At 43.4% G+C, this 27,841-nt stretch overlaps 3 protein-coding genes and 1 long non-coding RNA gene across 9 annotated transcripts; 1 reads left to right on the top strand and 3 right to left on the bottom strand.

Annotated features, from left to right (window-relative positions):
- Window positions 1-351: 351 nt before the first annotated feature.
- On the bottom strand, window positions 352-19,254 carry arid1aa (AT-rich interaction domain 1Aa). 4 transcript variants are annotated; one of them, XM_077574952.1, is made up of 20 exons: window positions 18,043-19,254; window positions 14,487-14,702; window positions 13,843-14,406; window positions 13,657-13,752; window positions 12,329-12,569; window positions 11,891-11,980; window positions 11,636-11,806; window positions 10,869-11,169; window positions 10,637-10,782; window positions 10,456-10,541; window positions 10,162-10,371; window positions 9,873-10,074; window positions 9,607-9,742; window positions 9,355-9,524; window positions 9,080-9,260; window positions 8,514-8,639; window positions 5,654-5,750; window positions 4,646-5,486; window positions 3,540-3,670; window positions 352-3,461 (listed from the first exon to the last, which is right to left on the bottom strand). In XM_077574952.1, exons 1-20 carry the CDS (start codon window positions 18,949-18,951, stop codon window positions 1,629-1,631), a joined length of 6,747 nt encoding a protein of 2,248 aa, XP_077431078.1. In that variant the 5' UTR covers window positions 18,952-19,254; the 3' UTR covers window positions 352-1,628. The 4 variants fall into 4 exon arrangements, with proteins under 4 accessions (XP_077431078.1, XP_077431076.1, XP_077431077.1 ...); XM_077574950.1 differs by having other exon boundaries at window positions 9,607-9,760; XM_077574951.1 differs by having other exon boundaries at window positions 13,648-13,752.
- LOC144057418 (uncharacterized) lies at window positions 17,504-20,717 on the top strand. The gene is made up of 2 exons (XR_013295243.1): window positions 17,504-17,617; window positions 20,550-20,717. It is a non-coding gene; the product is annotated as an uncharacterized LOC144057418 (long non-coding RNA).
- Window positions 20,036-23,426, bottom strand: gpn2 (GPN-loop GTPase 2). 3 transcript variants are annotated; one of them, XM_077574955.1, is made up of 6 exons: window positions 23,334-23,426; window positions 22,585-22,959; window positions 22,345-22,501; window positions 21,730-21,890; window positions 21,043-21,173; window positions 20,036-20,864 (listed from the first exon to the last, which is right to left on the bottom strand). In XM_077574955.1, the coding sequence occupies exons 2-6, from the start codon at window positions 22,909-22,911 to the stop codon at window positions 20,792-20,794; spliced, it is 849 nt and encodes a 282-aa protein (XP_077431081.1). In that variant the 5' UTR covers window positions 22,912-22,959; window positions 23,334-23,426; the 3' UTR covers window positions 20,036-20,791. The 3 variants fall into 3 exon arrangements, with proteins under 3 accessions (XP_077431081.1, XP_077431080.1, XP_077431079.1); XM_077574954.1 differs by having other exon boundaries at window positions 23,042-23,423; XM_077574953.1 differs by having other exon boundaries at window positions 22,585-23,423.
- A 776-nt stretch (window positions 23,427-24,202) lies between these two features.
- Window positions 24,203-26,889, bottom strand: gpatch3 (G patch domain containing 3). Its single transcript, XM_077575776.1, has 7 exons — window positions 26,431-26,889; window positions 25,823-26,280; window positions 25,430-25,604; window positions 25,024-25,083; window positions 24,778-24,899; window positions 24,569-24,696; window positions 24,203-24,483 (listed from the first exon to the last, which is right to left on the bottom strand). Exons 1-7 carry the CDS (start codon window positions 26,852-26,854, stop codon window positions 24,300-24,302), a joined length of 1,551 nt encoding a protein of 516 aa, XP_077431902.1. The 5' UTR covers window positions 26,855-26,889; the 3' UTR covers window positions 24,203-24,299.
- Between the last annotated feature and the right edge of the window lie 952 nt (window positions 26,890-27,841).

Genomic DNA, 27,841 nt, shown 5'->3' on the forward strand with positions numbered 1-27,841 from the left:
TTTAATCAATCATGTTAGGGAAACCAAGTCATGTTTAATTTGTTAGTATTTAGCTTGTATTGGTTTAGAGCAAATAACATAATTCTTAACTAATATATAACCCCAAGCACTGTGACAAGGAATATTTAACTTGCTGATTACGCAATTTGAATAATTTATTACATAATTTTTCAATTTATATTTTCGTAAACACTATGTATCGCAAAAACTGCTGGTGGCATTTTAAACACAATGCTTTCAGAATATACACAGCTTTAGGATTTTGACGTTCAATAACTTCTGTATTAACACAATGTGGATATCAATAATTGTTATTCAAAAAGAAGGAATAAAAGGGAAGACAAGACATGAAACAGCTTAGGAAGATTTAATGTACATTTATTCTTACCACGTGGAACATATAGTATAAAGATTTCATACTGAATAAATGATATTCATTGAGCCAAAAAAGGGAAAAGGGGGAATTTACATGTCTTAGCTACATTGTCTGAAATACAAATATGAAGAATCCATGACTGAAGAAAAATTGTCAAATGTGTACTTCATCTAGTTTGTGTTGTACCAGGAAACAACAGGTTGGAGCTGTGTCTGTTGCACTACAGAGCTGTGGGGAGACCACAGGAGTGGGTCTAAATCAGCATGAAGTGGAGGTTGCCGTCAGCCTCCATCCCTCACCAATAATATGTGTGAGAATAGTGACACAGACAGACACAGAAAGAAGTGTAATGTACAACATTAGATATATACACACCACAGCAAAGCTGTATTTGAAGTTGAAAACCAGTCCTAAGAGGTGATTTCTTTTCATAAGGGTATTCATACAATCAAGGGATAAGAGGAGGTAAGGGTGTTTTTCTTGATACTTTGGGGAAGAAAGCCATTTTCTGTTTAACACCAAACTATAATGACCTCCAACTCTCTAGTTGCGCTGCGTCGTCCGCTTCCGTGTGAAACGGAACGCTGTCACTCAAGAGCAGTACGGTACAGAAAATGTCCTACAATCTACTGCACACTGCACAGGCCTCCCCGGTGAAGGTGTCTATCGACAGCGTTTGGCTGCCTGTCGGGCTGACTGGTGATAATCCAACTACAGCAACTAGAACCAGTAGGCCACTTTGTCAGTCTGCTTCACCTCTGACCCTCAACCAGTTACAGACTCATTGTGCCCTCCAGGAGAGAGCTTAGGGCACACTGCGTCTCCCAAACTCACTGTAAACGAGACAGCAACTTTGGTTACAGTTTTTGTTTTTCAGCTATTTATTTATTTATTCATTTATTTATCTTTATTAAAAAGTATTTTTTCCCCCCCAAGTGCAGAACAGTTTCCCAACTGTGGCGGCGCCCTGCTCTCCAGTTGGCATTTATTTCGCAAGTAGTGTCACTTGGTGTGGCTTCTCTCTGTTGTGTAATCCAGCACAGCTCTGTGATGACAGTCTCAGAGCAAGGATGCTCTGGGGAGGGCTCAGAGAATGGAATCTGAAGGTTTTCATAAATAAGAGTCACTTTTAAACGTTCCTTGCCCTGTTACACACAAGCCAGGATACCAAGGAAGAAGGGGGGTGGAGGGGGGAGGAACGCCACCCCCCGCCCCCCTCCCAGAAAAGAGGAGCCACGGCTCCCTACAGCTGTCAGGACTGGCCAATCAAAAAGAGTACATCACAGATAACATGAGAGACAAGAGAGTTCATGAGGGGAGACACCGAAAGGTCAAGGAGCCGGGACTCGTGTAGTGTGAACTCTGAGTGGTTCTCATCCACCTTGGCTAACGCGTGCAGTGCCCGGGCAGCCCGCCTCATCATGTCCGGGCTGGTGGGCTCGAAGTGCATCCCCTGTAGGTGTACAAAAGAACTCTGGCTCTGCTGGAACTGGGTGGCCGCCAGACTATCCTCCAGGAAGCCCAGCAAGTTGCCCACGCTGCCTTTCTGAATGGCGATGGCCCGGGCTGCCATGGTATCGCCCTGGGCCAGGTTGGCCAGCAGAACCACCGCCATCTCCCTGCAGACAGCCACCTTCCTCTCTCCGACCAGCCGCACCAGATTCCCGTAGAGCTTCTCCATTCGACCGAACGGCGGCGTGGCCAGGATGAGGTCCACGTTGTTGTCTTGGATGCTAAGCTTGCTCAGCGTCTCCAGGACCAGTCTCTGAGGGGACAAAGCGCTGTGTGGACCCAAGGTGGGGAAGGGGTCCTGGGCTTCCGCTGAAGGGCAGACCGCCCAGTGAAGAAGGCCGTCCAACAGAGGAAGGCAGATGCTCTCAGGGTAGACGGATAAGTCGAGTTGGCCTGAGATATTTGCCAAAGTGACCAGCGTGTTTTCCCTCAGGAGCTCCAAGCAGTCCCACCACCATTCGTCCCTCTGGCCCGTACCCTCTTCTGTATCCTCGTCTTTCTCGTAGGTGAGCGGGGCCTGTTTGCGTTCAGGGTGCCGGTGGTGAAGCAGTATGAGGCGCCCCAGGAGCAGCAGCAGCCCCGGATGTTTGGACATCTCATGGTCATTTCCTGGAACAAACGAGAGGCTGCGGATGATGTTGGAGATGCAAACGCAGCGGCGAGCTAAGGAATCCTGCCAGTTTGCTAGTGAGACGAGTGGCCTCTCATCTTTACTGTGAGGCTCATCCTCCAGGATGGCGTTGACCTGATGCGTTAAAACACTAACAACAGCAGGAACGGGTCTGTTATTCTCTTGGTGACTTTGCTCAGCCGTTTTGGCCTCAGATTTGTTCTCCTCCTCGTTGGTGAGGGCGGGGCTGTCCTCCGAGACGGTGGCTTTCCCTGAGGAGGAGAACTCCTTTGACCTATCGTCATCCTCATTCTTTTTCTCCTTTTCTGTTGGCAAACTATAATCAAGGAATTCTTCGCGGATTCGCCTTTTCAGCACACTTTGGGGCACGGGTATTCGCTGTCGGCGTTCCAAAAAGTCTTTACGGGGTTCGAAGTGGGTCTGAATGTGTTCCGTCGAGTCTCCTCCCCCGGCACTCCAGTGACGCAATCCACTGTCAAACTCCTGCAGTTTGCCGTGATTGTTGGTCTGTGCAGAAACAAATGGATCTCTCTTTCGTACCACCTTTATAGGAAACTTATCAAACTTGCTGCCCTGCTTGGGTCTGTCCTGGGCCGAAGACGGCAATGAGTCAGTTTGGTCAGATGAAGATCCCTTGCATGGTCTGTCCTCATCCCGTCCTTCTCGTGACTCAGAACATTCCCTGTGCTCGTCCTCCTGTTTTATATGAGGTGGCCTTTCTGCATCTTGCTCCTCCTCATCCTCATCATCTTCATCCTCCAGATCGGCGTCTTCTGTATGTGCTTCCTCCTCTTCTATGCCATCCGCGAGTTCTTTCAAGGCATCAGGATCAAGCAGCGTCCTCTGGCCGGGGTCCCCCACCTCGTATTCCCGCAGAATGCCAAAGATCTCAATGAGGCAACGTCTGAAATACTCGACCACCAACTCTAGCAGGCCAGGCAGCTAATGGGAAATAAACATGACAAAATATTAGACATAATTACTTGTGGCATAAGTATGACAAATCATACAAAGTCTTACCAGATTGAGATCAAATGTAGAAATACTGCCATCATCATAGAGAAGAATGTTGATTGTATCTAAAGCCCAGGTACTTTCAGCTAATAGACCGGACTTTAATGACATCATGACTCTCCAGGCTTCTGGGGTTCCTAAGTATTAAAAAATATATATATGCATAAATGCTATAAGGACATAACACTCTGAGATTCATTCGTCAGGATGCTGGACTTTGGGTAGAGGGCTAGCAATCATTCACACTTACCAACTTGTAGATCTCATTAAATTAAGGGAAGTCAACCCAAAACATTTCTAATATGTTGTATACGCCACAACTAGTAGAAGTGCACCACTGATTAATATTGTGTTTGTGGAATAAGAAGTAAAGGGAAAATCATCCCCCCCCCAAAAAAAATTATTGACAACAATATGTTCTATGCAGCTGCACTAGTCTAAATTATTATGATTATGAGTTAAGCAGCAAAATCCAGCAGTATTTTTCAATATCAGAAGGCAGCCATTTTGCCACACTGAAAATGACATCACAGTTGCTCCCGTCTCAGTCAACAAGCAATCACAGCTCAGCTTCAGAAAACAGGTAACATTACCAGTAATCAGAATGTCATGATCAGACTAGTGAGGTCACATATAACACATTATTGTCAAGAAATGTTTAAGGTCGACTTTCCCTTAAGTAGCAAAATCCAGCTGTTTTTATGCATCTCGGGGCGGCCATTTTACCATGTGCTGCCAACTGAAAATGACATCACAGTTGCTCAGGGCTCAGGTAACAACCAGTCACGGCTCAGCTTACAAACATCAAATGACCAAACCTAGAAACAAGCTGAGCCGTGATTGGTCGCTACCTGAGCAACTGTGATGCCATTTTCAGTTGACAGCGATGGCACAATGGCCCGCCCCCTGAGATGGGTAAAAACGAGTGGATCTTGCTGCTTTATTCATATTCCACAAAAACAATTAATCAGAATAGTGTGTTTTGACTAGTGGGGCTGGATAGAGCATATTATTGTAGAAATTTTCTTTGGGGTTGACTTCACACACACATAGAACGCATGCAAACTACACTCCAAAAAACAGAAGAGAAATAACCTTCCGGGGAGTCTTACCGATATCTTTCATGGTGAGTCTGCGACGTGGTTTCAGAACAGGATGGGAAGCTTCGACCGAGCCCATCGGGAAAGGCATGTCTCGTCTTATTAAAGGTGACTGCGCTGAAGAGGGCACTATATGTGACGCAGGCACAGGAGGGCCGGCCTTTTGCATTTTCATCACTCCGTGCATGTAGGAGGATTTACTTGGCGATGTCCTACTCTCCATAGGGCGGGGCATGGAGGCTGGGCTGGATACTTGTGGAATGTGGTTCTGCACGCCCTGGGGGGGCTGGTAGTTGGACTGCACAGAACGAGGCATGGGTTGACCCGGCCCTGCGGGGCCGTAGGGAGGTTGCCGTGGGCCCATCTGACCACCCCACTGGCCGTCATGATTCATGCGCTGTTCTGATGACATCATCTCTTCTGAGCGGTTCATGCCAGGGTACCCCGGACCTTGCGGCGGGCCCCCGGGGCCACCCTGCCTGCCATGGTAGTTCTGATAGTTCATATCTCGTGGTCCCTGCCACATACCCCCTTGAGGGCCTTCTGGGCCTGACTGCATCATCTGAGGGGGCATGGCGGGCTGAGAATTGGGCCCGGTCGCTCCCTGCATTCGTTCACGGCCGAAGGGAAATGGAAACTGATTGCCTGGGCCAGGAGGACGGCGGTCAGAGCCCGGGTAAGGTCCGCTGCCGCTGTATTGATTGTACGGCTCTTGCGGTCCCGAAGAGGGTGCCGGGACACCGCCTTGCTGTTGTTGCTGTGGGGGTGGTTGCCCCCCTGGGAAAGGCCCACTGTACTCGGACTCGTGACGTTTTGAAGGAGGGTAGCCTCCTTCCACAGGACGCTTGTAGCCCTACACATGGAAGGAGACGAGTAAGATTTGACACAATTCTCGTACAAATTGAGCATTTAGAAACAAGAGCATGGAGACACACGTACAACCTCTCTCTTAATTTTTTTTAAGGTTTGATTTCAGTGTAGTGAAAGATGTTTGTTGGCATAGCATGGTTAGATTGTTACCTGCTGTTGATGTGGGTACATTCCAGGCTGCTGATTAGGGTATGAGCCAGTAGGGGGCGTTCCCTGTCCAGGATACTGATTACCATAGGAATCATGTCTGCAAAATGTTATATTGCAACATCAGCTTGGCCATGAAAATATCAAACATTGCTAGTGTTAAAAAAAATAATTAGTACAAACTATACACAGTCTTATGTTTTTCTTTTTTAAGACAAAAGTATTCGTTTCGACGCCAAAACTAGTCAAGGTAAACGAAACCTTTCGTCTTAAAAAAGAAAAACAAAAGACTGTATAGATTTGAAGACAAGATGAACCTTTTTAACCACAAAGTATACCATTATATGTCAATATGCAATTTCACTGACAATGCATATTCATTTAATGATGCTGGTACAAAACGTTTTCAATAAAGAACTGTCATTTAACATTTTAAAAATGTCTAACTTGGACAATGCATTAATCTTACATAAAAGACTAGATGCATAATAATAATAATGGATCAGATTTATATGGCGCTTTTTTGGACACTCAAAGACGCTTCACAATGGATACATTATTCGTGCGCTCACACATTCACACTAACTATTGTTACGTCACAAAGATTAAAAATATAATATTATATTTACAACCACGTATGAAAAGTTATTTTAGATTTGTTGTAAATTGCTTACAAAACTCTTTCACTTTCCAAGCTATTATATGGCCAGTTGTAGTGCATTTTGGAATCCTCTCATATTACATTATTGTCATATGTCGATATATAGTTCTTTAGTTGGTATTTTACAATGGAAAACTAAGACATCTTTAATTCTTTTAACTTGATTTTACCCAACATTTGTGTTTGAGTACTAAAGCAAGCAAAATCTTATTACCTTTCAAAGGTAATAAAATTATGGCCCACCGCTCACAGAGTGATGCAGCTAAACAACTGAAATGGACAAATGCGGGAAAAAAAACAAACTCAGACGCACTGGCCCTTGCACATACACCTATAATCCTGGTTTTCTTATCAGGAATGTTTTGGGAGAAAGGTGTACAGTATGCACTGTATATCTTTTAATTGGACCACAAACAACAATGGCGCATTTGTCAAGACTCAATCGGATTGCCCTGGCCGCTGTAGCTATAACATGAGAATACAAATACATGAAAAATAAAAGAGAAGGTGGATATTTGAGAGGCTGTTAAGAAATGACTGCCTCATTTACTGACTGCAGTCATTCCGTGACAGACTCTCCACGCTTCGCTTTTTTCCGGCTACAGGTACTACATACGAAATTAAAAATGAATTAAAAAACAGGCCATTCCATCAACAACAAACATTGCCGGTGCAGCAAAACTAGTGGCAAACGTTGGGTCACTCATGAAAACTAGTTGCAGAAATCTGCGCACTATATGACCATTTATTCCCGTTGAGAAGTGTTGCTCTGTGTCCGGTGAGCTTAAGCGACACCATATGCACAGCTATCATCATGTCACACGCTTGGTGACTCTGGCATGCAAGTGAGTAAAACTACGGATCATTTACGTTCCCAACAAGCATGTAAAAACATGTTTGCTAACATTGACAATTGTTAGCTACGCAGATTTTCTCAAGATACCATTAGCTATGGCACTGATAGTTATCAAGTGGTAGTTTTTTCAAGGGAATTCATATTGGTTAAAACATTTGCTAGTCAGGTGGTCATTTTGTCCTCAAAAAGTCTATTTATCATCTCTAGCACAGGGAGGCACTGTGCATTCATTGGACAAAGCTCACATGCTCTAGGAGTGGGTCGATCAAAAATAAGCTCCCTCATGTCCCACATTATTATTACTTAAAATTTTTAAGATTTTTCTCAAAATTTTCACTTATTTCTACAGCCTTTACATATATATATATATATATATATATATATATATATTTTTTTTTTTTTTTAAATCAGCCCTCATTATTTTTTCATTTTATGCTACATTGAATAAAAGCGGGAAACAAAAGACGGTTACTTCAATTTGCACATATTCTTGTTTTAATTGGTGGTGTTATTTTCAACCTATCCAGACGGTTATATCTGGTAAAGCACAGCCCATTTTATATCCTAAGACTGCAGTTCAAATTAAATGGTGTCAAAGGCACACAGGCAATGTTTACCCATCGCTTGAAAGTCCTCAATCTGATTAAATCAACTTGATGAGTGTTTCATAATTTTTTAAAACATGAACTAAAGAATAATTTAAGAACATCTAGCTTATTTAACTTTATGCAGCAAACCGACTGCTTCTCTAACATCTTCTCTATCACCTACCAATATTTTCTTAATTTTAAAAGAGCCTAACTGGAACTTAGAATACATGCATTACTGTTTTCTTAATCTTCTAGTTAATTTGTTTAATTCATTGCATACCATGCAAGTGCTGGCTGTCTCTTTATAAATAATTTATTAAACATTACATTTTTATGCCAGCAAACGGCAGTAGTCAGTTAAAGTCCACAGAGAATTGCAAAAAGCAAGTCAGAAGAAGAGACCTGTGTAAAAAATTTAGGCTAATAAATAAACAAGGATTCATCAAGTGGATGAATAATGTGTGCCATACAAAGCAACTTTCAACTTTTCTTTAACTTAATATTGATATGCCCCTTTCCTCAAAATATATAACTCCACTGTTAAAAAAAGATTACTACTTTTCTTGAAAGTATACACTTGATTCTCCTAAATTTTTTTACTTTACTCAAGGGGTCGTATGATTTTTTCCCCAGTGTGGCTGTAGCCTAATATTCCTTTGCATGGATCAGACCAAACTGGACCCATTGATAAGAATAAATATGTCATACAAAATTCTAAAGTACTGCTTTAGAGATAAAGAGGTTGCGTTAACCAACCGGGGTTGCTGTGGTGGGAAGCGATTTGGCGAATACATCCCAGCGTCGGCATTGGCAGGCATCATAGAGTTTGGCTGAGGAGTACCAGATCCCATGTTGCCTTCTGGACCCATTCCTGGCTCAGATCTGGGAAAGAACATAATCACCATTAAACACTGGAATTTTTGAGGATGGATGGATGGATATTCAGGTCCTCTTTTTTTTTTACCGTCCCAGGATAGTCGACATTGTACTTTTATAGTGGATAACATAAAATTACCACACCGTTTCCATTCCATTGCCCCCCCAAAAAATCTACACAAGTTCTAATAAAACACTATTCTATTTTGTTAATTAAAATCTATAGTTGAAAAAAAAAAAGGTCTCCACATTTTATCACAGCAGTATAATGACTCAAGGGGTAATTAAAACAAATGAGTGGGACGAAAGCAAATCCCTTTGTCAATTTAAGATTGCGTATTAATTACATATCTTTTCCCTGACCCACAAAGGAAATTAGCCTCTAGTTATCATTAAGTGGGTTTTAATGACCTTTAAAATTCCAAATCCCATTCAGTTTTTCTTACCTCCTATCATAGCCTGGTCCATAAGGATACTGTTGTCTAGGCCCTATTGGCATAGTGCCCATGGCCCCGGGTGGTCCTCGGTTGAATGGTGGCTGCTGCTGTTGCTGTTGTGGCGGTTGCTGCTGATGGTCGCCCACCCCGCTGTTCGGGCCCTGGTTAGCAGGCAGAAACTGCTCCCCCACTGAAGATGTATTCACAAATAAAGACCGTTTAGTGGAAATTAGCCGAGCAGTTGTAATTACGGAAGCATTTTATGACCTATTGAATGTGCCCACCTTTTCTCATGTTGCTAAAGGGGTCCTTGTTGGGTTCGTAGGGGCCCATGCGCCCTTGCATGTCTGGGGTGCTCATGCCAGACTGATAGGCGGAGTTGGGTGTCATGTTTTTACGTGGGTAAGCGGGGTCGCTTCCATCAGAAAAGGGGTCCTGGACGTTAACACTGCTTCTAAAGGGAGGGGTTCAAAGATGATGGAAGCGTTTATAACCAATTTAAATATCATCTTTGTCATAATGTTATGAAAAGTCACCTGGAACCAGGTGGCAAGGGGGGCATCTGGCTATGAGGAGTGGAGGCTGGGGTTGGAGGTTTTAAATCTCCACCCTCAGCCATGGAGCTGCTGGTCGACTGGGGGGTCTGAGGGCCCTGCAGGGAGCCTGACCCAGCTGTGGAGCAGAGGGACGCTTCAGTTTGAAAGTAGAGAAGCAGACAGACATGGCACATCAATTTAATGGCGTGGAAATAAAAGGCAATTGGTTTGTTTTTAGGAAGAAAATGCATGAGTGTAGCTCTAACCTGGCGAAGGGGGCTGGACCTTTGCGGTTTGGTTCTTCTTGTTATCTGTAATCTCAGGAGGGGGGTCTTCGCCACGCTCGATTTTACACTCAAAGGCGTACAAACATTGGATGTACTGTTTTTTCAGAGAGCTGGCAGCACTGCTAGATGTACCCACATTCAAGGATGTGGCCAAATCTCGCCATTTCTTGTTTTTATTCACCTGAGACACACATAACCATGTGTTATAATTCAATAGAAAATCCACAGGAATTGCATTCAAATGGGAAAGATGCATACTCAGCATTACCTGTGTCATGCCTCCGATTTCTTTTACTGATATATACAGCCGGAAGAGGTCAAGGGGTTTGCGTCCCACGGCAGGCAGGTTGGTCATGCCCATAGCTTTCTCCTCAATGAAAGACAAATAACGATCCACCCACATCTTTCTTTCAGGTTCTGGTCCCAACTCGTATAGACGCGTTATAGATTCATTGGTCGTCGTAGAGGAATTTGATTTCTGTTTTGGTGGAGAGAAGCGGAAACCCTGCTTATCGCATTTGTTTTCAAAAACACAATTAAACCAACGCAACTCTAAGTTTACCTTTGATTTGGGCTCTGGCTTGGGTGTTCCACTTCCATCTACTTTGTTATTCATTTTATTGTTCATTTCTGGACTGGGAGCCATACCTGGGCACATTTAAGTGAAAAATTCATGAATTGATTGGGTTTTAAATAAACAAAAGGCTCAAGTAATCAAAGTACAGCTAATCTGTCAAATGTACCGCTTGAGTTGTTGGCCATGTTTGGCCCCATGGGGTAGGGCGATCCACCTTGGGTGTTCATCATTCCAGGCATGTTGTTCATAGGAGGACCATAAGGTGGGCCAGAGCCCATCATGCCTGGAGGCATGTTAGGATAACCAGACATCCTGGATGTGGAAGAACAATCTGAGTGTCTAGTAATGGAATAACTGTTGAAAGTAAAATAAGTCGGCTAGAGAAAGTATCAACCAACCTGTTGTGTAATGAGTTAGAGGCGGGGTGTTGCATGGCTGCAGGATCCTGGGGTTTTCTGTTCATGCCAGGAGGGGGACACATCGCTGAGCTAACCTGGGATGGCATGTTGCCCATGTTAGGGCCCATGTTGGGACCCATGCCGGGGCCATAAGGACGCGCTCCCATTTGATTTGGTGGCATCCTTCCTGGGGGCATGCCAGCATACGGTTGTCCCCCACCTTGACCTGACATTGGACCCATGCCTGTCCCAGGGTAGTTGGCATTGGGCATGTTAACATAGCCAGGTTGGCGAGGATAACCTAAAGCAAATTTGACCAAACAGATCAGAAATCATTCGAATAAGACCTTGAACAAAATCTGTGTTTGAAAATTAAAGCTACAAATAATTATTGTTGCTTTGTGAGGCACACTTTTCTCTCTATAGTGCGCTAGCAGTGAGAGCTACGTTCCCCGAGCAACAAGCCTTCGTCACAGTCTGAGCTCTACTGACAGGAGGCTCTGCTACGTCAGCTGACTTTCTGCTTCACAGCTATTAATAGCAGCAACAGAGTTAGAGGGAGGGGGCAGCAATAGCTTGCTATGCTGTGCCTGTGTGCTGGAGGGATGGAGCCTGTGGGCTTTTCTAAAGAGAAATGGCTACATAAACTTCAAAATGCTACTTAATTATGTCAGGGCAAACATTTAATGTTTATAAACCACCAACATGATAAAAAAAAAAGAGGGGGGGGGGTCTGTTAAAAAAATAAAAAGGAATCAAATACACACCCTGGGGCCCATATTGTCCCCCCTGTTGTCCATATCCACCCATGGAGTTATTTTGTTGATATGGACTCATCCCGGGATGCATTTGTCCCCCTGAGGACTGGCGTGGTGACAATGCAGAGGCTGACTGTGGGGAACCATAAGGGGGCATCTGAGGGTTTCTCTGCATAAACCCTAAAGTGGTGTGAAAGAAAGTGACGGGGCTGGTTCAGAAAAAGCTAAGGTAAACACAATGATACTCCATGATACACGGTGTACCTCGCTCCGGAGCCAGAGGAGACTGGCTCATGCCAGGGTGAAGGCTACCATCTGACTGCACGCTTGATGGTCTTGGAGGCATCTGGTTGCCTGGAAAATAATAGTGAAGTTAGGTCAGCATGCGTTTAAACAAAATGAATATCGTGACTGAAAGTTGAGCTTTAACTAACATGACGACCACAACCTGGCAAAAATGTGAAGAAGAAAAAGCCACCTCCATGTACTTAACACCACATCTACATTTACTACAAAGTCTTTCTCATTTACAAGAAAACATGGCAGGCACAAACACATATACAAAACAAGAGAGAGAAAAAATGCATAATCCAAACATGATAAATAAGTCAAGGAATGGTGTTTCTATCATTACATCTTTCCTACAGCTATCAAAACAATTGATCACAGGTTTGGTTTTTAGATCTGAAGAAAACAGCCCACCTGGCATGTTGGCAGGCGACAGCGGTCCAGTGCGAGGTGTACTTGCACTGGCCGGGGAGCCGGCCGGGGAAGGCGATGGCCCTCGGATGCCCGGCACGTGGGGAGACGTGTGAGGTGAGAAGGGCGATTGCGCCGGGTTGCTCTGCTCGCCCTGACTGCTCGAAACACCCGGCGTGCTTACTCCGGGACTCAGGGCACCGTCTGTACCAGTAGGCAGGTCGTCAATGGACCCCGACAGGTCCTGAAAGTGTGCGAGGGAGAACAGAGTTATTAGAGTACACTCTGATTATAAACCCATTAAGTCTGCCTCTCTTCTTAGAAACACAAGTACTACATTATTACACTCACTAGCCACAACTTTAGGTAAAACTGGACTAATGAACTCTGATACAAGAGCTCTATTGAATTACACGCCATTATAATTACAGGCGTTTCTCATATTTTGGTTACTTATCTTTTTATTGTACTATGGATGTTTTCATTGTTCAGCACCTTGAGTTGCATTTCTTTAACATTATTAAATAAATGGTACTTAATTTATATAGCAATTTATATTTAATTATATAGCACTTTTCCACCTTACAAGGCCCTCAAAGCACTTTACATTCGACTACTCATTCACCAACGCAGCATCAGGAGCAACTGGGGGTTCAGTAGCTTGCTCAAGAATACTTCGATGCCGTCTTAATGGCTTGGGATTGAACTCACAACCTCTGGGTTGTGAGACAACCACTCTACCGCTGATCCACGCCGCTCAGAAAAATAATTAACTGTAACACTTGGCACTCTCAGAAGTCTTTGCGGCAGAGCGCTTCCAAACAAGTGGGCGGAGCTTACTTTGATTAACTCTGTAGAGTTGGCTTAATACTAAATTAATACATTCTGAATAACTCCAACACTGATCTCCATTTAAATTGAAACAGTCTTAAAAATGTGGATGATGAAACCAACTCTGAAACATTTACAGGATTTTTTTTTTTTTTACATTGGGGAAATTATTACATGATTGGGTTTTATTAAAATTTGGATTGGGTTGAGTGCAAATTTTATTTTTTCATTTACAGCCGTTAATATTTTCTATTATTTTATATTTGTATGTCTTTTTAAGACATTATAGGCCACTAATTTGCCCCTGCATCTTTTGAGAGGCCAAATGTAATCAAGGTTTGAAGGGAAAAATCTGTGATGTACAATTTACTGCATGCCATAAACTGATGAATTGGGATAATAGTTTAAGAACACACACGGAAGCAAAATATTTTACACATGGGGAAAGCATAAGAGAAATAAGGGGGAAAAATTGTAGCATTGATGCATACATGACTGACCGGAAGGCTGGAGGGACGACCCTGACTGTCCTCTGGACCACCTTTTTGCTGCGAAGATGGTGGAGCATTGGACTGAAATGAGTCTTGGGGAAGCTCCTTAAAAAAACAACAACATCACATTCTCTGATGTACATGTTTGTGAACTAAACAAAGATTACCACTCTGATTCTCATCTGAGGGCCGCACCTGTTGTTGCGCGGGAGGAAAGCGTTGATAAGGTGACTGCTGTGCTTGCTGTTGCTGAGGGTTCTGTGGGTATGCTCCAGACTGGCCCTGCGTGTGCTGGGGTGTCTGCGACTGTTGCTGTTGCTGCGAGGGAGGCTGCTGAGGTGGCTGCGCGGACGCCGGATAGTTGGTCTGTCCCTGTGATCCTGGGGGCGCCTGGGAACTCGGCTGCTGGGGAGTCTGACCGGCTTGTCCTTGTTGCTGGTACGGAGACTGGCCGGGCTGTGGGGCCGACGCTTGGGAATACGGTGGCTGAGACTGTGAGGGACCTTGAGGTGGAACCTGGGATTGTGGGGGGATATGAGGCTGCTGATAAGGGGATCCTCCTTGGGTGTGTGGTGCCGACGGTGGCGGCTGATGGGGTTGCCCCGGGTAAGGTGCTTGACCTCCTGGTTGTCCAGGTTGGGGCTGAGAGTAGGGTGTTTGATGCTGGCTTGGATGAGGACCCTGACCAGGCTGACCATAAAATGGGCCCTGGCCCTGTGAGGCATAACCTCCTGGTCCCTGCTGCCCATAGGACCCCATCTAACACACAAGAAACATTGTGAGTGCAACTTAAAAAAATAAAATGAATAAACATGAAGAGCATCAATGCAAGAGTATACCTGTGGAGCATAGGGCATGCCGCCCATGCCTCCAGGAGTTCGGCCTTGCATGCCAACTGGGTATCGTTGAGGACCTGGGGGGCCATATCCCTGGCCAGGGTATCCAGGGCCCTGCTGCCCTGTGGGAGGTCCTTGCTGTGACTGCTGACTGTAGGGGCTACTGGCGCCGAATGGTTGCCCTCTCATTTTCGCCATTGGGTCCATGGAACCAGGCGGCTACAAGACGCAAGAATGGAAATAAGTCAGCAAAAATATGAAATTCAGCACATTTGAGTGAGATGCATTGTTGTTGCCTACATGGAACCAAGTGGGAAATCTCACAGCATACCGCCCAAAAAAACGTATGAATGCTGAAATGATGATCTGATTTCATTTTACCCAGGAATTGTGTGAAATCTGGGCTTGTGTAACTGAACACAAAGCTATTACACTAGCAGGAAACTGACTTTATCTGTTGTATGGATTGAATAGAAGACCATTTAAGTCTTCTGCAAAAACTAAGTAGATCTCAATAGTGTGCCACGGACTGCACAGAAAATAAATTGAATTGATAAAATATGTAGGACTAATATTTTGAAATTATTTCTACCCCCAAATAATTTCACAAGTAAACAATGCTAATAGAGGGCAGTTTGCCCAATTACAAACGTTTCCCAGCTGTGCTCCTGTTTTGAGCCATGTCCAAGTTTTTTTGTAACCCTCCTAAAGCAGTTTGGCTCCAGGAGAATGACACCAAAAATTAAGGAAGTACTTTCAAAACATGGAGGGAGTGAAAAGGGAACAAGCACAGACTTACTCCAGATCTGATAAGAATAATATTTCGATACATGTTCATCTTATTTGGTTGTTTAGAATGCAACACGGCCATCGTATTACATTACCGCAAGAGAATTCCCAAATGTACTGGAGTAAAAGCCTCATCAGCTTAACAACCTTTTTTTTTTTGTGCAAATGGTATGCCTTGCGTGACATTTTGCAGACGCAGCATGATGAATTTAAATAAATAAAAGCAGCACATGGCTAATCTGCATAAGACGAACTCCCTTGGTGGGTGAGAGATGGTGGACTGCTTTCTGATTGGCTTAAGGGGGGGACTGGGGGGGAATTCTTTGGAGTCAAACTTGTGTGGCATGCCAACCAGACACAGCAGCTACATGGACACATCTTTGTAGGCGGAGCTAGCCTAAAATGCATCTTGTTTTGTGTCGAGCATAAACTAAGTATTTAAAAACATGTATGCAAATGTATAATAAATATACCCTTATTTTATAAAATATATTATGTGAAACGGGAAGAACCCATATATATATATATATATATATATATATATATATATATATATATATATATATAAAGAAAGACGAAAAAAAAGAGGCTTTTTTTTTTCTAAAGAAGATTCCATTCAATTAACCATAAGCATTGTCTAGTCACCACGTTGTGCCCACGGGCATCAGGTAGCCCAAAGGGCCAAATGAGTAGCCGCAGGCCTGCTCTAAAAATAGCTTACTACTAGTGACGTTGTGATCTTCAAGGAATTATGTAGATTGTGATCATTTGTGGGCGAGATATACAGAAATAAAAATGCATGCTTCCTAATTATTACAGGAATAATTAACATGACTGCCTTCACATAAATGAATATCACAATAACATCAATGTTAATGTGATCATATTTGTTATTTCAAAAGCTCTAAATTTTAAAAACATTGGTGACCCCTGGTGTAGACATTGTTAGTGTGTGTATTTGCTTTTTAAATTTTTTTAAGGAAATTTCTAAGTGACACCTAAACTTTTGGAAAAGTAGTATACTGTAAATATACAAGACAACAGTGTTTCATGGAAAAGTGAAAATGTCTGGGTGACACCAGCTGAACATATTGTAAAGCAGAAGTGTCAAAAATCCTTACACTCAAGTCGAAGTACATATACTTGTGTTTTAAAAAAAAGTAAAGTCATGTAGACTGAGATTTACTTAGGGTATTTTAAACAGCAAAAAGTAAAAAATTAATATTTCTATCAACTCCATTTAATAGCTATTTTGGTAGCTTGCTATGCTGGCTCAAGCTTTGGTTATCAAAACAATGTGTTAATAATGAACAAATACACCTGATTTGTATGTGTTTTTTGTTAGATTAGAAAGACAATGTCAGAAGTTGGTGTTTAGTTGTAAACCACACATAGGGAATATCTTGCTTCACATCCCTCCGTAACACTAATGTGCCTGTTTTCTCTCCATTAGGCCCAAGATCTCAATAAACTTTGGTTAACTTTACCTCTCTCATTATATTGTGTCACCAAAAAGTAACAAGCCTGTCTTGACAAAGTCAAAGTTATAAAAAATACAGATATTTGATTTATGTGGGGATAATCTAATTAAGTACAGTAACAAAGTATATACAATTTGTTACTTCCCATCAGTGTCATAATGGTCCATCGCCCATTGTGGTACAAAATATAAGCAATTCGAGATTTCGGGGGTCTCACATATAATTAACACTTAAGTGTGTAGTTAATCATTTAAAAACACATAGCATCAATGATGAGAGCCAGCATTTTGGAGTGTTTGGTGAGAAAAGCGGTAGCCAAAAGGACAGGCAAGTAATACCTCTGGTGACCCCCAGATGATTCAACGCTGCTCTTATCAGCAACTGTTGCCTCGCATCATCACATGTAATTATAAATGGCCATGAGCTGCCGCTGAGGAGCCAATCAGATCAGAGCTAGCATGTCAACCCGAGACCAACTATCTCCTGGCTTTGACAGCACGATTTTACCTCCACAATTCAAATCCCTGTTGCACGCTGCAATCTTGCAGCAGCCTTGCAGCGACTTGCTTCATGTGGCCCGAGCCTTGTGACCGTTTACGGGCAACAACAAGCATCTGGAAGTCCGCATCTCTGCCGCACTCAGATAGGCAGTCACGTTGCAAACATTTACGTCATTTTAGTGACATGTTATAACGACGTTTAAGTTGGTTTTCTTTGAAGCTGGAAAGGCAAGAGGACAATTATCTAACAGCGAGATTGATTCGGAGTGTACAGCATTCCTTCCGTCATAGCAACCAAAATAATACGGGAAATTAGCAAGTCGATTCTACAAACGGCTTGAAGCAACTTTAACAACGAGTTACAGTATGTATATCGAAATCTTGTGATCAAATCGCACAAACTGTGTGTTTTGTTAACACTTAGCTCGGTGTGCGTGGCAATGCTTAAGGGCTTGAAACGAACCGTTGCCCCTTCGATGTAGATTCGAGCTGTTCTCAAAGTCGGGCCTTCGTGGCTCCACAAAAGTCCTCAACGTTGTATACTTTCGACGACTTCCCTCGTCATCACGCCACGCTGTCGTGCCGATTTAGATCGCTCGAACCGACGGGAAAACGAGTGTTTTACGGGCTGCTATGAGGGGAAAACACACACGAGAGGCAGCCATTTTAGAGTCTTAACGAACTAGTGTAGCAGACAATGGCTGGCCTACTACGTTGTGAACTAGTTAGGAGGAGGGAAGGAGACGTGGAAAAAACCGCCATGGCGTTCGTGTTGTAGTGTGATTTTACCTGGCTTCTAGCTAGCGGCTGCCCGGCGCTTCCCGGGCTCATAGGCGACGGGTGATGGCTTCTTTGTTGCCAAGCCGGGTTGCTGCCTCCGTACTGACCGCTAGCGCCCATGTCTGCTGCTCCCTTGCTAGCTCCCTCCTGGCTAGTGTAGTCACTAGACGGGTAGCTGGAATAAGCCCGTGTGGAGCTCGGGGACGTCAGGAGCTTATTGAGCGTCGGCGTGGATGTAGGCTGCGGGTTTCCGATGTTATATCTCTGGTTATTGTAAGATCCAGCCATGGCTGTGGGTCCTCCCGCTGGTGCTTGCTGCTTAGCTGGCTGCCCCCCAGCTGTCGGCGCTTGGCTACTGCGAGGCGAGTTCATAGCGTACGCCTGGCCCGGGTACGGAGTCCTGTTCGGGAACGGGCTGTAATTGTTAAACTGGTGGTTCGAAAAGTCATGCGAATTGGGTTGGTAAGGGTCCATGATGTTGCCGGGCTGTACGGCCGGACCCGCAGCAGCTGCCATGCCAGGGCTTTGTTGTCCGCCATGTTGATGAAAAGGGGCCCGACCGTAGTGCTGACTGTATCCGTACGACGGTGGAGGCAAAGCGGGGTTGTGGTGGTGCACCATACCGGGGTGATTGTTTCCCTCCGGTCCAGCGGTGTCATTCTGGTTATTATTGTTAGCTCTGGGCGGGTTCCCATTCCCGTTCTTCATCTCAGGCTCCCCTCCTCCTCCTGCATTTCCAGCGTCGGCGCCGTCCTGCAGATCCCCCCGGCCCGGCGATTCGCCTTCCAACCCGGGCTGCTTTTTCTCGGACTGCTTCTCCCCCGGTACCGTGTCCTCCTTGGGCTCTCGATCCGGTTTTTTGAGCTCGGAAGGCGGGCTTGTGTTCAGAGTGGCGGCGCTGGCGACCTGAGCGGCCATGATATACCCCCCACCTCTCTCCCTCTCTCGGCGAGTCAGTCACAATCAAAAGCTAGCATGGAACATGAATAATTGTTTAGAACCATTTATCCCGGTGCCGATTCATCCCCACCCGCGAACCGGACCGATTCCGGCTGCCACCACTTGGTTCCGGTTCCGTCAGTGGTTAGAGAGATGACTGGCGCTCCATACAATGCGTAAAAAAACGAGAGAAATTGTTGTGGGAGTTGTGTTACTGAGCCCGGGTAGAGGCAGGGAGCGAGCCCAACCAACACGAGGCTTCGTTAGATACAGCCATTTTACTGAGCCTTGTGGGGGGACGCAAAACCTGGACCGGATCGCTCCCTGCAAACAAGGATGGACCGGATCTCCGACGTCCTCATTGTCTTTTCTCTACTACTATATAACTCGAATAAATTACATTACACTTTACACGAGTGGACTATTTATAGTCCATACAAGTTGCGTTCAATTATAAATAGATCACACATTATCAGCATTGGTGAAATAGTGTAAATAATCCGTGAAGTCTTCTCACAACGTGTTTCAATACATGCTGTCTTTCGCCTCAATTACCACATGAATATAAATGTTTTCATGTTTTTTTTGGTTGTTTATTTTACCGCGCAGGGTTTTTTGTTTTTGCTGTATTAATGCAACCCACACAGCAGGAGGAAGCCTTGCAGCATTAGAGACTAGCAATGCACATTCCCTCTTTTCCCTCCCTCCTCCCCTCAGTCTCTCAGTGCTGTGCAGTGTGGGGGATGGGAGCAGGCAAGGCTGCAGCTCTCTGCCTCTCTCTCACCCCAATAACATTGAACCAACAGTCAGCCAGACCTTATCTAGCAGCCTGGGTGAAAGGGTTTGAGGGGAGGTGTTAGTGCAAGCGTGGACAGTTTCAAAAAGTACAGAAAAACAGACAACACTCGGTGGGTTTTTGCCTGCTTATCCTCAGTGAAAGCAAAGACTGTGGCATCCATGAAACCCAGAGAGAGCAGCAGGGGAGGGGTGTGATGAGAAAGTGTGTGCGTGTGCAGAAGACTGCTAGCTGCTGATTAAACGGATGAAAACATGTACGAACATATCGAACTCCATTCTTTTATTTTATATTAAACAAGTGATAACAATTCAATTTGTTACTTTAAAACTCTCCCTCTTTTTCATAGACACACATCTTCCTGTAGGGGGCTTTAAGGGAAAGGGGGCATAAGGCAGGAGGTACCAATGAGTTGATCACATGTGCAAACATCGGAACACAATTTAACATTGTGCTTGACACACCCCCTCAATGCATGGACAACTGCAGGAGAGAACGTTGCGGTGTCATTTCAGGAATTATTTAGCTCCACTTTGATGACACATAAAATGTGTATGGATGATGCTTATTTATTTATTCAGCAAAGTGTGAGATGTGAAATGTAAAGTATTCGAAGGAGTGGGTGTTAAAATACGATTACAACAGTAGTGGTGGAAAGAGTAAAAGGAGAGTTTGAGGGTCTTCCATCCCAAAGAGCAGACACAGGGCCAGTTGTGCAGAAACACAGATTTAATGTGGCTTCCTCTCCCCGCCTGACTTAATTTTTCTGCTCTGGCTGAAGGGAAAAGCTGGAGCAGCACTTGGGAGAGCAGACTACCGTTTGGGAGCACGTAGGCTGCCACCCGCTGGAGGAAAGCGCACACAGTTTCTCATGAAGCATCCCAGTGCATTGCATTAACATTTTATTTAAACATAATATTTTAATAAAACACATGTCCTTCAAATGTCATTAATGTCTGTGTCTATTGTTTCCATAAAAGAGGTTCAGAATTGGATGCCAGGCATCATTCCGCATTCTTTGATTCAAAGGTCCATCAATTCCTCTTCCACGGTCTTTCCGCTGGTTCCAAGGTACTGCTCTTGAACTCCAAGAGTGCTTGAGAGTCCACTGTTAAGGCAAACGTTAACACTTAGCAGCGTTTATTAAACATTTTCCCTTACGGCCGTCATGAAACTCAAGTCAGTCCGCTTTTCAACCAGTCCCATAAATGGTGAAGGTTCATTAAAGCAACATGAGTCAGCACTGAGTCACCAGAGCTGCTAGAAAAGGATACGAGGCAAACTGAAAGTCTGCGCCTACGGCAGCTGACATCATGGCCTGAAGATTTCTCTCCTCCAGGTCTCCGAAGCAGCAGCCGTTGGCCTTGTCCACCGCCCGCAACACCTGCATCATACTCTCTTTGTCCTGCGGTCAAGAGTGCACAATCGTCTTAACTTGTAGCAGCTGATGGGTGAGGGGAATACAACTGACACACGAGTACAACGGGACCAGCATGAGGGTGTTACCATAGTAACCAAAACTACATCAGTCCCAAAGTTAAAATCAGGTTTTGTTCGTCTTAAAAGTTGCAAAACTGAGTAACAGTGGTTACCATGGTAACAAGCACTGACAGAAAAGCAACGTGTGGTACACAGAATTTGAGAACTGTTAACTAAATATTCAACAGCACTTTTTTGTCGTTTTCATACTGAAATGTTGGACATTTTTATTAATACAATATACATACCTCATATAACTAATATTTTTTTTTTTTACAGTATAAGTGTTTTTATTTATTGAATTGGTATCCTCTGGCTTCTAATGACAAGAAAATGGCAAAAGACTACAAAGGACTCAATTTTCAACTTCTATTATTTTTAAATGTAAATAAGGCGGAGGCACCTGTTGTATAAAATATGATAAATACGAGGAAAAACATTTTCAGCAGTATATCATTAGAAATGTCTGAGGGGGGGAATACCTGAACATTGAGAGAGACAAACGAGACAAGGCTGTAATCTTGAATGACCTCTGCCAGCTTTTCATTTAGATGGTGAAATTTTTTGAAGAAGGGATCTGCAGCCAGGTGGTCGACAAGATACGTCAGGTCCATAACTTCGGTGTAGAAGTCCAGGTTGAATGCTAGTGAAGAATAAAGACATTTAATGAGAAAACATTAATTTACAGCAAAAACTGTTTACTCTACAAATTAGACAAATGCCCGTGAACTAACATTTTGCGGAACAATAGGTCTAAAAAAATTACTGAAAATGTCAGTGGGTGCCTTTGCAACCCTTAAGTAGGATCAACCTCAACAATGGGTGTTAACAGAAGAATAGGGGAAACTACACACCCAACGTTAAGAGAAGTAGACTCACATTCAAAACAGCAAGACTCAAATGTGACCATATGAGCCGTCATTAGGTAAAAAAAAGTTACCTCGTCTCTCACTTAAAGTCAGTTGAGATACTTAATGCTATACTTAATGGATATTACCATACCTCAGTTCGAGCTCAGCGGTTTAACCACACTGTACTTTTTATATACTGTACTATGATATTTTGCTTTCTTAGCAATAACTCCATAACAAACCTACCTAGTTTGCCATACTGCTCAATCAGATCCATCTTGGACAGGATGTTGACATGAGGGAGTTCCACATGCAGCATGGTGGACAGCGAGGTACACAGCACCGAGATGAACTTGGCTGGGTCCGCACAGTAGTGAGAGTCCACAAGGTGCACACATGTTAGCTGAACACAAAGAAAAGAACAAAAGTGACATATCTGATAACTTTAAATAGATGAACAAGGGATCACTGGCTGAATGCACTCACCCTGAAATTCCACTTTCCCAATTGCGAGAATATGTTTTTCACTGAATTCTGGTGCGTGTAGAGCTCCACCTGCCCAGGGCAGTCAAACAAAAAGTAACAGTCCGGGTGCTCCTTCAGCTTGTTTTCCAACCAGTCCAGGTTGGCTTCCACATACTCCATGCAGTAGAGGAGCCCGCCATTGGGCCCCAACTTCAGGCCATCCATGACATCATCCAAAGTGACCAGCTCGGAGATATCCACGGCACAAGTATACGGTAGTCCATCATTGGCCGGGTCCATGTTTACCACAACTACTTTGCGTCCGAGATGAGTGAGGAACTCCTGCATGGCCTGGCAGTAAGTGGTTTTACCCGAACCCGGCGGTCCGATCACCACCTGGCCGAAACGTAGGGATTGCGTTTCTTCTTTGTGCGCAGACATGTCGTAGCAGAATACATGTGCCGTCCCGAATAGTTACCTTTTAATGCACCCAATTGGGTCAGAACCAGTGATCAGGTTAAAAGTGGCATCCCTATATTATACTATTGAAGTATGTACTGTATACTAAACAGCGATCGCAAAACATCATACGCGTGGTGGTACAAAGCGAGTCAACACACACTGTAACTACCGGCCAAAGTCAAGAATAATCTAGAATCGTAAGAAAAATTGATAAACAACAATACGGGCAGATAACGAAGTTAAGAGATTCAAAGGATGAAAGAGCCTAGAGTTTATACCCGAGTGGCCACCTGCTGCTTTCGACTTACATTAATTGCGTACAGAGCAATTTAGCCGCCGTGCTAACATCCAATACATCCGGGTCACCTAACCGTAGGAGTTTCAAAACAAAAGCTTGTTGAAGGCGCCATCGATTATGTCCATCCATCCATCCATGAAAATACCAATTCTATTAAATACTAGAAAGTGTAAACCAAAGTGTAGGATTACTGCTAGAACACTCAATAGCACCTACAAGGTTTTTACTCTTAAACGTCTAAGTAAATAATCATCCAGGTCACATAAACTTTGTGTTACAAAATAAATCTTGTACTATTAAATTATTGTAAATATACATTTTATTAGAAAGTAATAATTGCAGAGCCACGTTTTTTATTTTATTTTTTTACTGTTTGACTTTCCATTCCGTTCCATTAAATTTATTATTTTTTTTAAATAATTGGGAAGCTCAGCATACAAGTGGTTTGCACATCTGCTTCATAGTTCTGCAGTTCGAGTTCCATCCTTTGTATCTGGAGTTTGCATGTTGTCCTCATACTTGGGTGGGCGTTGTTTCGCATTCAAACAACATGCATGTTACGTTTACTTAAGATTAAATTGTCCATAGATGTAATTTTTTGTACACATGCCCTGTGATTGACCTGTGCCAAGGCTAGGGTATGATTTAATGTGTTTATTATTATTAATAATAATAATAAACTATTACTAGTTGCTTAGCAATATTTGTTTTTGTTTTTCCCTGAAGTGCCAGCAGGCAAGACTCTACTCTGTCAGCTAGCTGAAAACTGCTCAGAGGCCTGCCATCTTGTGCTGGTGTGATTGTATGATTTTTGTTAAAAATAATTTAAACACGCATACAACAACATACCATTAAAAAGAATGACATACAACAACATAAGACTGAGGGAACCAGTACTCAATTTTAATTAGGCAAGGTTAGAAAAATAAAACTTTTTAACATCACAATCAAACACAAATAAAGAGTACAGTATTAGTCATCTTCGTGGTCCAACACTGCCCCCTGGCTGCCAGCCTCTGTACTTCATGGTGTTGTTTGGTTGGCGCCTGAGCAAGGAGTCCCCCAGATCAATGTCTTTAGGTTGATCATAGATTGTAGTTATATGAAAGTCTTTTCTGGCCTTTTTACCAGGATGTAAGAGAAGCTTTTCACCATGATATCTGTAGAATATACAGTACATCATAATGAGTACAATGACTTCTTGTTCACGACAAAAAAACATCTCATTTTAATTTTGAAACTTACCCAAACCCCCGTTTACAGTACGGATGTTTGCCTTCATTCTCCAGGGCGTCAGGAATTCCAATTTGACTACTACCCAACCCTTCGCCGTCCTTCCAGCCTTGCCTCTCCATTACGCGGCGGCCAAAGCCCTAACCAGTAGAAATGAGTAAAACATTTAAAATTCCATTACAAACAGATGGTACATACTGGATTGTAAATGAGTTTCATACCTTAGTGAACTTCTCAAAACTACCAATGGCCTGATTGTGTGCAGATCCATCTTCAAGACCACCCCTAAGCCTTTTTTCCAGTCGCATCCGGACATAGTCCCGGGCGTCCATGTCACCGCCGTCTGAAAAAAAATAAAAATAAAAAGATGAGATCAGTTTAAGAAATGAGGTCAAGCGGTTAAAGAAATGTTACAATTCCTTGCGTGACCAACATAAGAAAAATTGAAGTAAAGCAATCTAAAATACCTTTATCATAGTAGACGCTCATGTCAACATCCCAGTCATCTGCAGTTTGCTCGTCAAAATCTGAAAAAAAGGTGCACAAAATGAGACAAATGTAGTTTTATATAATCTGCTTTTATTAAGAATAACTTTACATTATCGCACTTTTTTTTTTTAATTGCAGGTGTAATATAATTGTTCAAAATTGTTCCTAATTCAATAAGATTTGTGTCACCAGAGGGCAATATAATAAATAAGACAACAAAGGCTTGATGACGATTTCACTGCCACAATCTAAGAGCGCTTGCGTCTCAGATTTTTGCTCACAAGCGAAGCAAAAATTATCAAATCAAAAGTTACACCAAAAAAACCCTCATAGTTGGGCCACTCTCAAGTCAACAGACCACTGTATAATCACTGTTGTGCTTACCTCCTTCTTCTTCCTGCCAATACTGGGCATCAGTATAGAACACTAAGCCCGAACCACCTTTTTCCCACTTCAACTCAATTTCTTCTTCAAATAGCCTTTCTTTGCTTCGCTCTTGGCTCGTCACATCCTCGTGCAGTGCTTCATGACGCTCCCACTCCTCGCACCAGTCATCGTCCTGCCACCAAAAGAGAGATTAGTGGTGAACAGCAATCAATACAGGATAATACATTTCCTAACCCAGATGACTTTTAGTCTTGAATTAACCTAACATGCATACATGTGTATGGAAAAACTGATTTAGGAGTTTTCAATGTACTTGAAAAGAAGGATGCATTTAAAATTCAGTGCAATTTATACATAACTTAAGTAACTTGATAATAGTCTTGATCTTACATCATCTGCATTTGACTGCACGTCCTCCTCCTCCTCTTCTATTTGTGGCTCATCATTCTCAGTTGTCTCGCACCGGTCATCCAGCTGCCTCGGCGCCGGCGTTCGAGCGGCCAAAGTGCCTGGGCCTGATATCTCATGGCCAGCGGCTGTTAAAACAGTGTCTTCTGTGGCAGGTAGCGTGCAAGTGTCCTGGTACTGGAAAGGCACGTTGCCATAGCGACGGTTGGAGCCAGTTTTGGGGAAGGTGAGGCCCAATTTGCGGATGAGGCGGGGAGGCAGCCGGCACGACTGGATGAGCTGTAGGAAGACTTTCACTGACGTGCCCACATTTCCATTCCGCATCAGAGCGGGTGGATTGAGTTCAGATAAGGTCTTGAGGTCGGACAGGGTAAAGTGTTCGGTTTGGGACTTCCGGTGTCGCTGCTCAAACCTCGTCTTGTACGGGAACTGATTGTCATCTGGGGAGAAAAAAATATGTTTGTTAGTTGATTCAATTTAAGTGTAGTACTAAAACGGTTTTCACGTTGTCAGAAATGTATTATTGTAAAAAAAAATATATGTTCAGCGTTGTGTTAGTTTGTAGCTTGTCGTTTACAAGGCTAACTTACCATTGTGTTGTGAAACCTTCACTCTTTTAATAACACATCTTTTGGACAGCCAGCTGCCCTTGGAGTCGATCCAGTGGTTCCCTGCGTACATCCTGATGAATCTGTCGGCGTGTTCCTTGTGAACAGAGACTACACAACAGCAAGTTTTGTCTGCCGGCTTCGTCTTTTTACCGCAGTTGTCATTAGCCGCTGCGGGTGCTACGTCGCTACCGGACGACTTATCGCCGTCCTCCTCGCTGTCCCCGCACGTTTGAGGTACCCGGTGCACCTCTGGCCGGTGTCGGTAATGAAAACAAACAAATCCGCCGCTCTCTATGAACTGACTGAAATAATTCCGCAGGTCCGCAGAGTGGAAAGAGGCGGGGATGTTGCTTATAACTAAGAAGACGCCTTGAGAGTCCGCCATGTTTTCCTTCGTCAACATTTTTTTGAAATGACGACACTTCCGCGTAGGCGACTGTAAACGGATATGACGTATGAGCGTGCCATGTGACCGATACAGTCCAGTAAGATAATTGTAGAATTTTCGAATTTTTTTTCACAGAAAGCGCTCAAAGTCATATACAAAAAAAAGTAAATGTCTATGATGTATAAAATCGAATGTCAAAAGTTGTGTAGTCTTACTGCTAATGTAAACGAATTTGTTTTTAAATAACTACTTTGAAAAATTGAAGCTTCCCCACAATTTGGCGACGACTTCCTCAAAGAAATGAACTTTGATACAAATACACTAATTTCTCGAAATTTGCCGGGATGAGGGGTGGGGGGGTTGAGATGGTGAGCGCCATCAACCTTCTTAATGGGGCCCCTCGAGGTCCCTAAAGACCCCTGCCTAACATGCATGTTTTTGGAACGTGGGAAGAAGCTGACGTACCTGGAGAAACCCACGCAAGCAGGTGGAGTACATGCAAAGTGCACACAGGATGGGCGGAGCGAAAATTCAAACCCCGAACCTCAGAACTGTGAGGCAGATGTGGTAATCACTCGTGCACCATGTTCCCCACAAATGTAAAATATATAACAGAATATATAACAGAAAACAATTAAGAGCCTATATCACAATATTACCTGCATAATTGGAATTGCACACAAGAGCTACATAAAAAAAAATGTTGCCTTTTTAAATAAGTACTCTCTTTTTAGTGATAAAAAAAAGTAAAGGTAAAAAAGTAGAGTTGAAACAGTAGTTAATTCCTTATTTAATTCTCTTTTAAACATTCTTTAGAAATACTAACAAATACACAACAGATAAAGAAAAAACCCACATTGCAACCTTGCCTTTTATAAAGCTAATAATCTGTTTTGAGTGACAGTGTCAGCAAGAGGCTAATTTAACAATATACTCATTATTGCTGATGCCTATTTATATTTGTACATTATACCGGTACTTTAAATAGTATTTTTTGGGTTA

This window comes from Vanacampus margaritifer, chromosome 9 (genome assembly GCF_051991255.1).
Source record: "Vanacampus margaritifer isolate UIUO_Vmar chromosome 9, RoL_Vmar_1.0, whole genome shotgun sequence".
NCBI classification, from domain to species: domain Eukaryota; kingdom Metazoa; phylum Chordata; class Actinopteri; order Syngnathiformes; family Syngnathidae; genus Vanacampus; species Vanacampus margaritifer.

What these genes read in the sequence shown, in the direction of transcription:
- gpn2 (XM_077574953.1), bottom strand. Translation starts at nt 23,004, where the DNA reads ATGTCTGCGCACAAAGAAGAAACGCAATCCCTACGTTTCGGCCAGGTG. An exon ending in TGGGAAAGTGGAATTTCAGG is followed by an intron (nt 22,502 to 22,584) that starts GTGAGTGCATTC and finishes CTTTGTGTTCAG; the next exon opens with CTAACATGTGTGCACCTTGT. An exon ending in GCAGACTTTCAGTTTGCCTC is followed by an intron (nt 20,865 to 21,042) that starts GTATCCTTTTCT and finishes TGGACTCTCAAG; the next exon opens with CACTCTTGGAGTTCAAGAGC.
- arid1aa (XM_077574948.1), bottom strand. Translation starts at nt 18,951, where the DNA reads ATGGCCGCTCAGGTCGCCAGCGCCGCCACTCTGAACACAAGCCCGCCT. An exon ending in AGCCGCTAGCTAGAAGCCAG is followed by an intron (nt 14,703 to 18,042) that starts GTAAAATCACAC and finishes TGCGTCTTGTAG; the next exon opens with CCGCCTGGTTCCATGGACCC. An exon ending in GGGACAATATGGGCCCCAGG is followed by an intron (nt 11,170 to 11,635) that starts GTGTGTATTTGA and finishes AATTTGCTTTAG; the next exon opens with GTTATCCTCGCCAACCTGGC.
- gpatch3 (XM_077575776.1), bottom strand. Translation starts at nt 26,854, where the DNA reads ATGTTGACGAAGGAAAACATGGCGGACTCTCAAGGCGTCTTCTTAGTT. An exon ending in GTTTTGAGAAGTTCACTAAG is followed by an intron (nt 24,697 to 24,777) that starts GTATGAAACTCA and finishes TCTACTGGTTAG; the next exon opens with GGCTTTGGCCGCCGCGTAAT. An exon ending in TACTGTAAACGGGGGTTTGG is followed by an intron (nt 24,484 to 24,568) that starts GTAAGTTTCAAA and finishes TATATTCTACAG; the next exon opens with ATATCATGGTGAAAAGCTTC.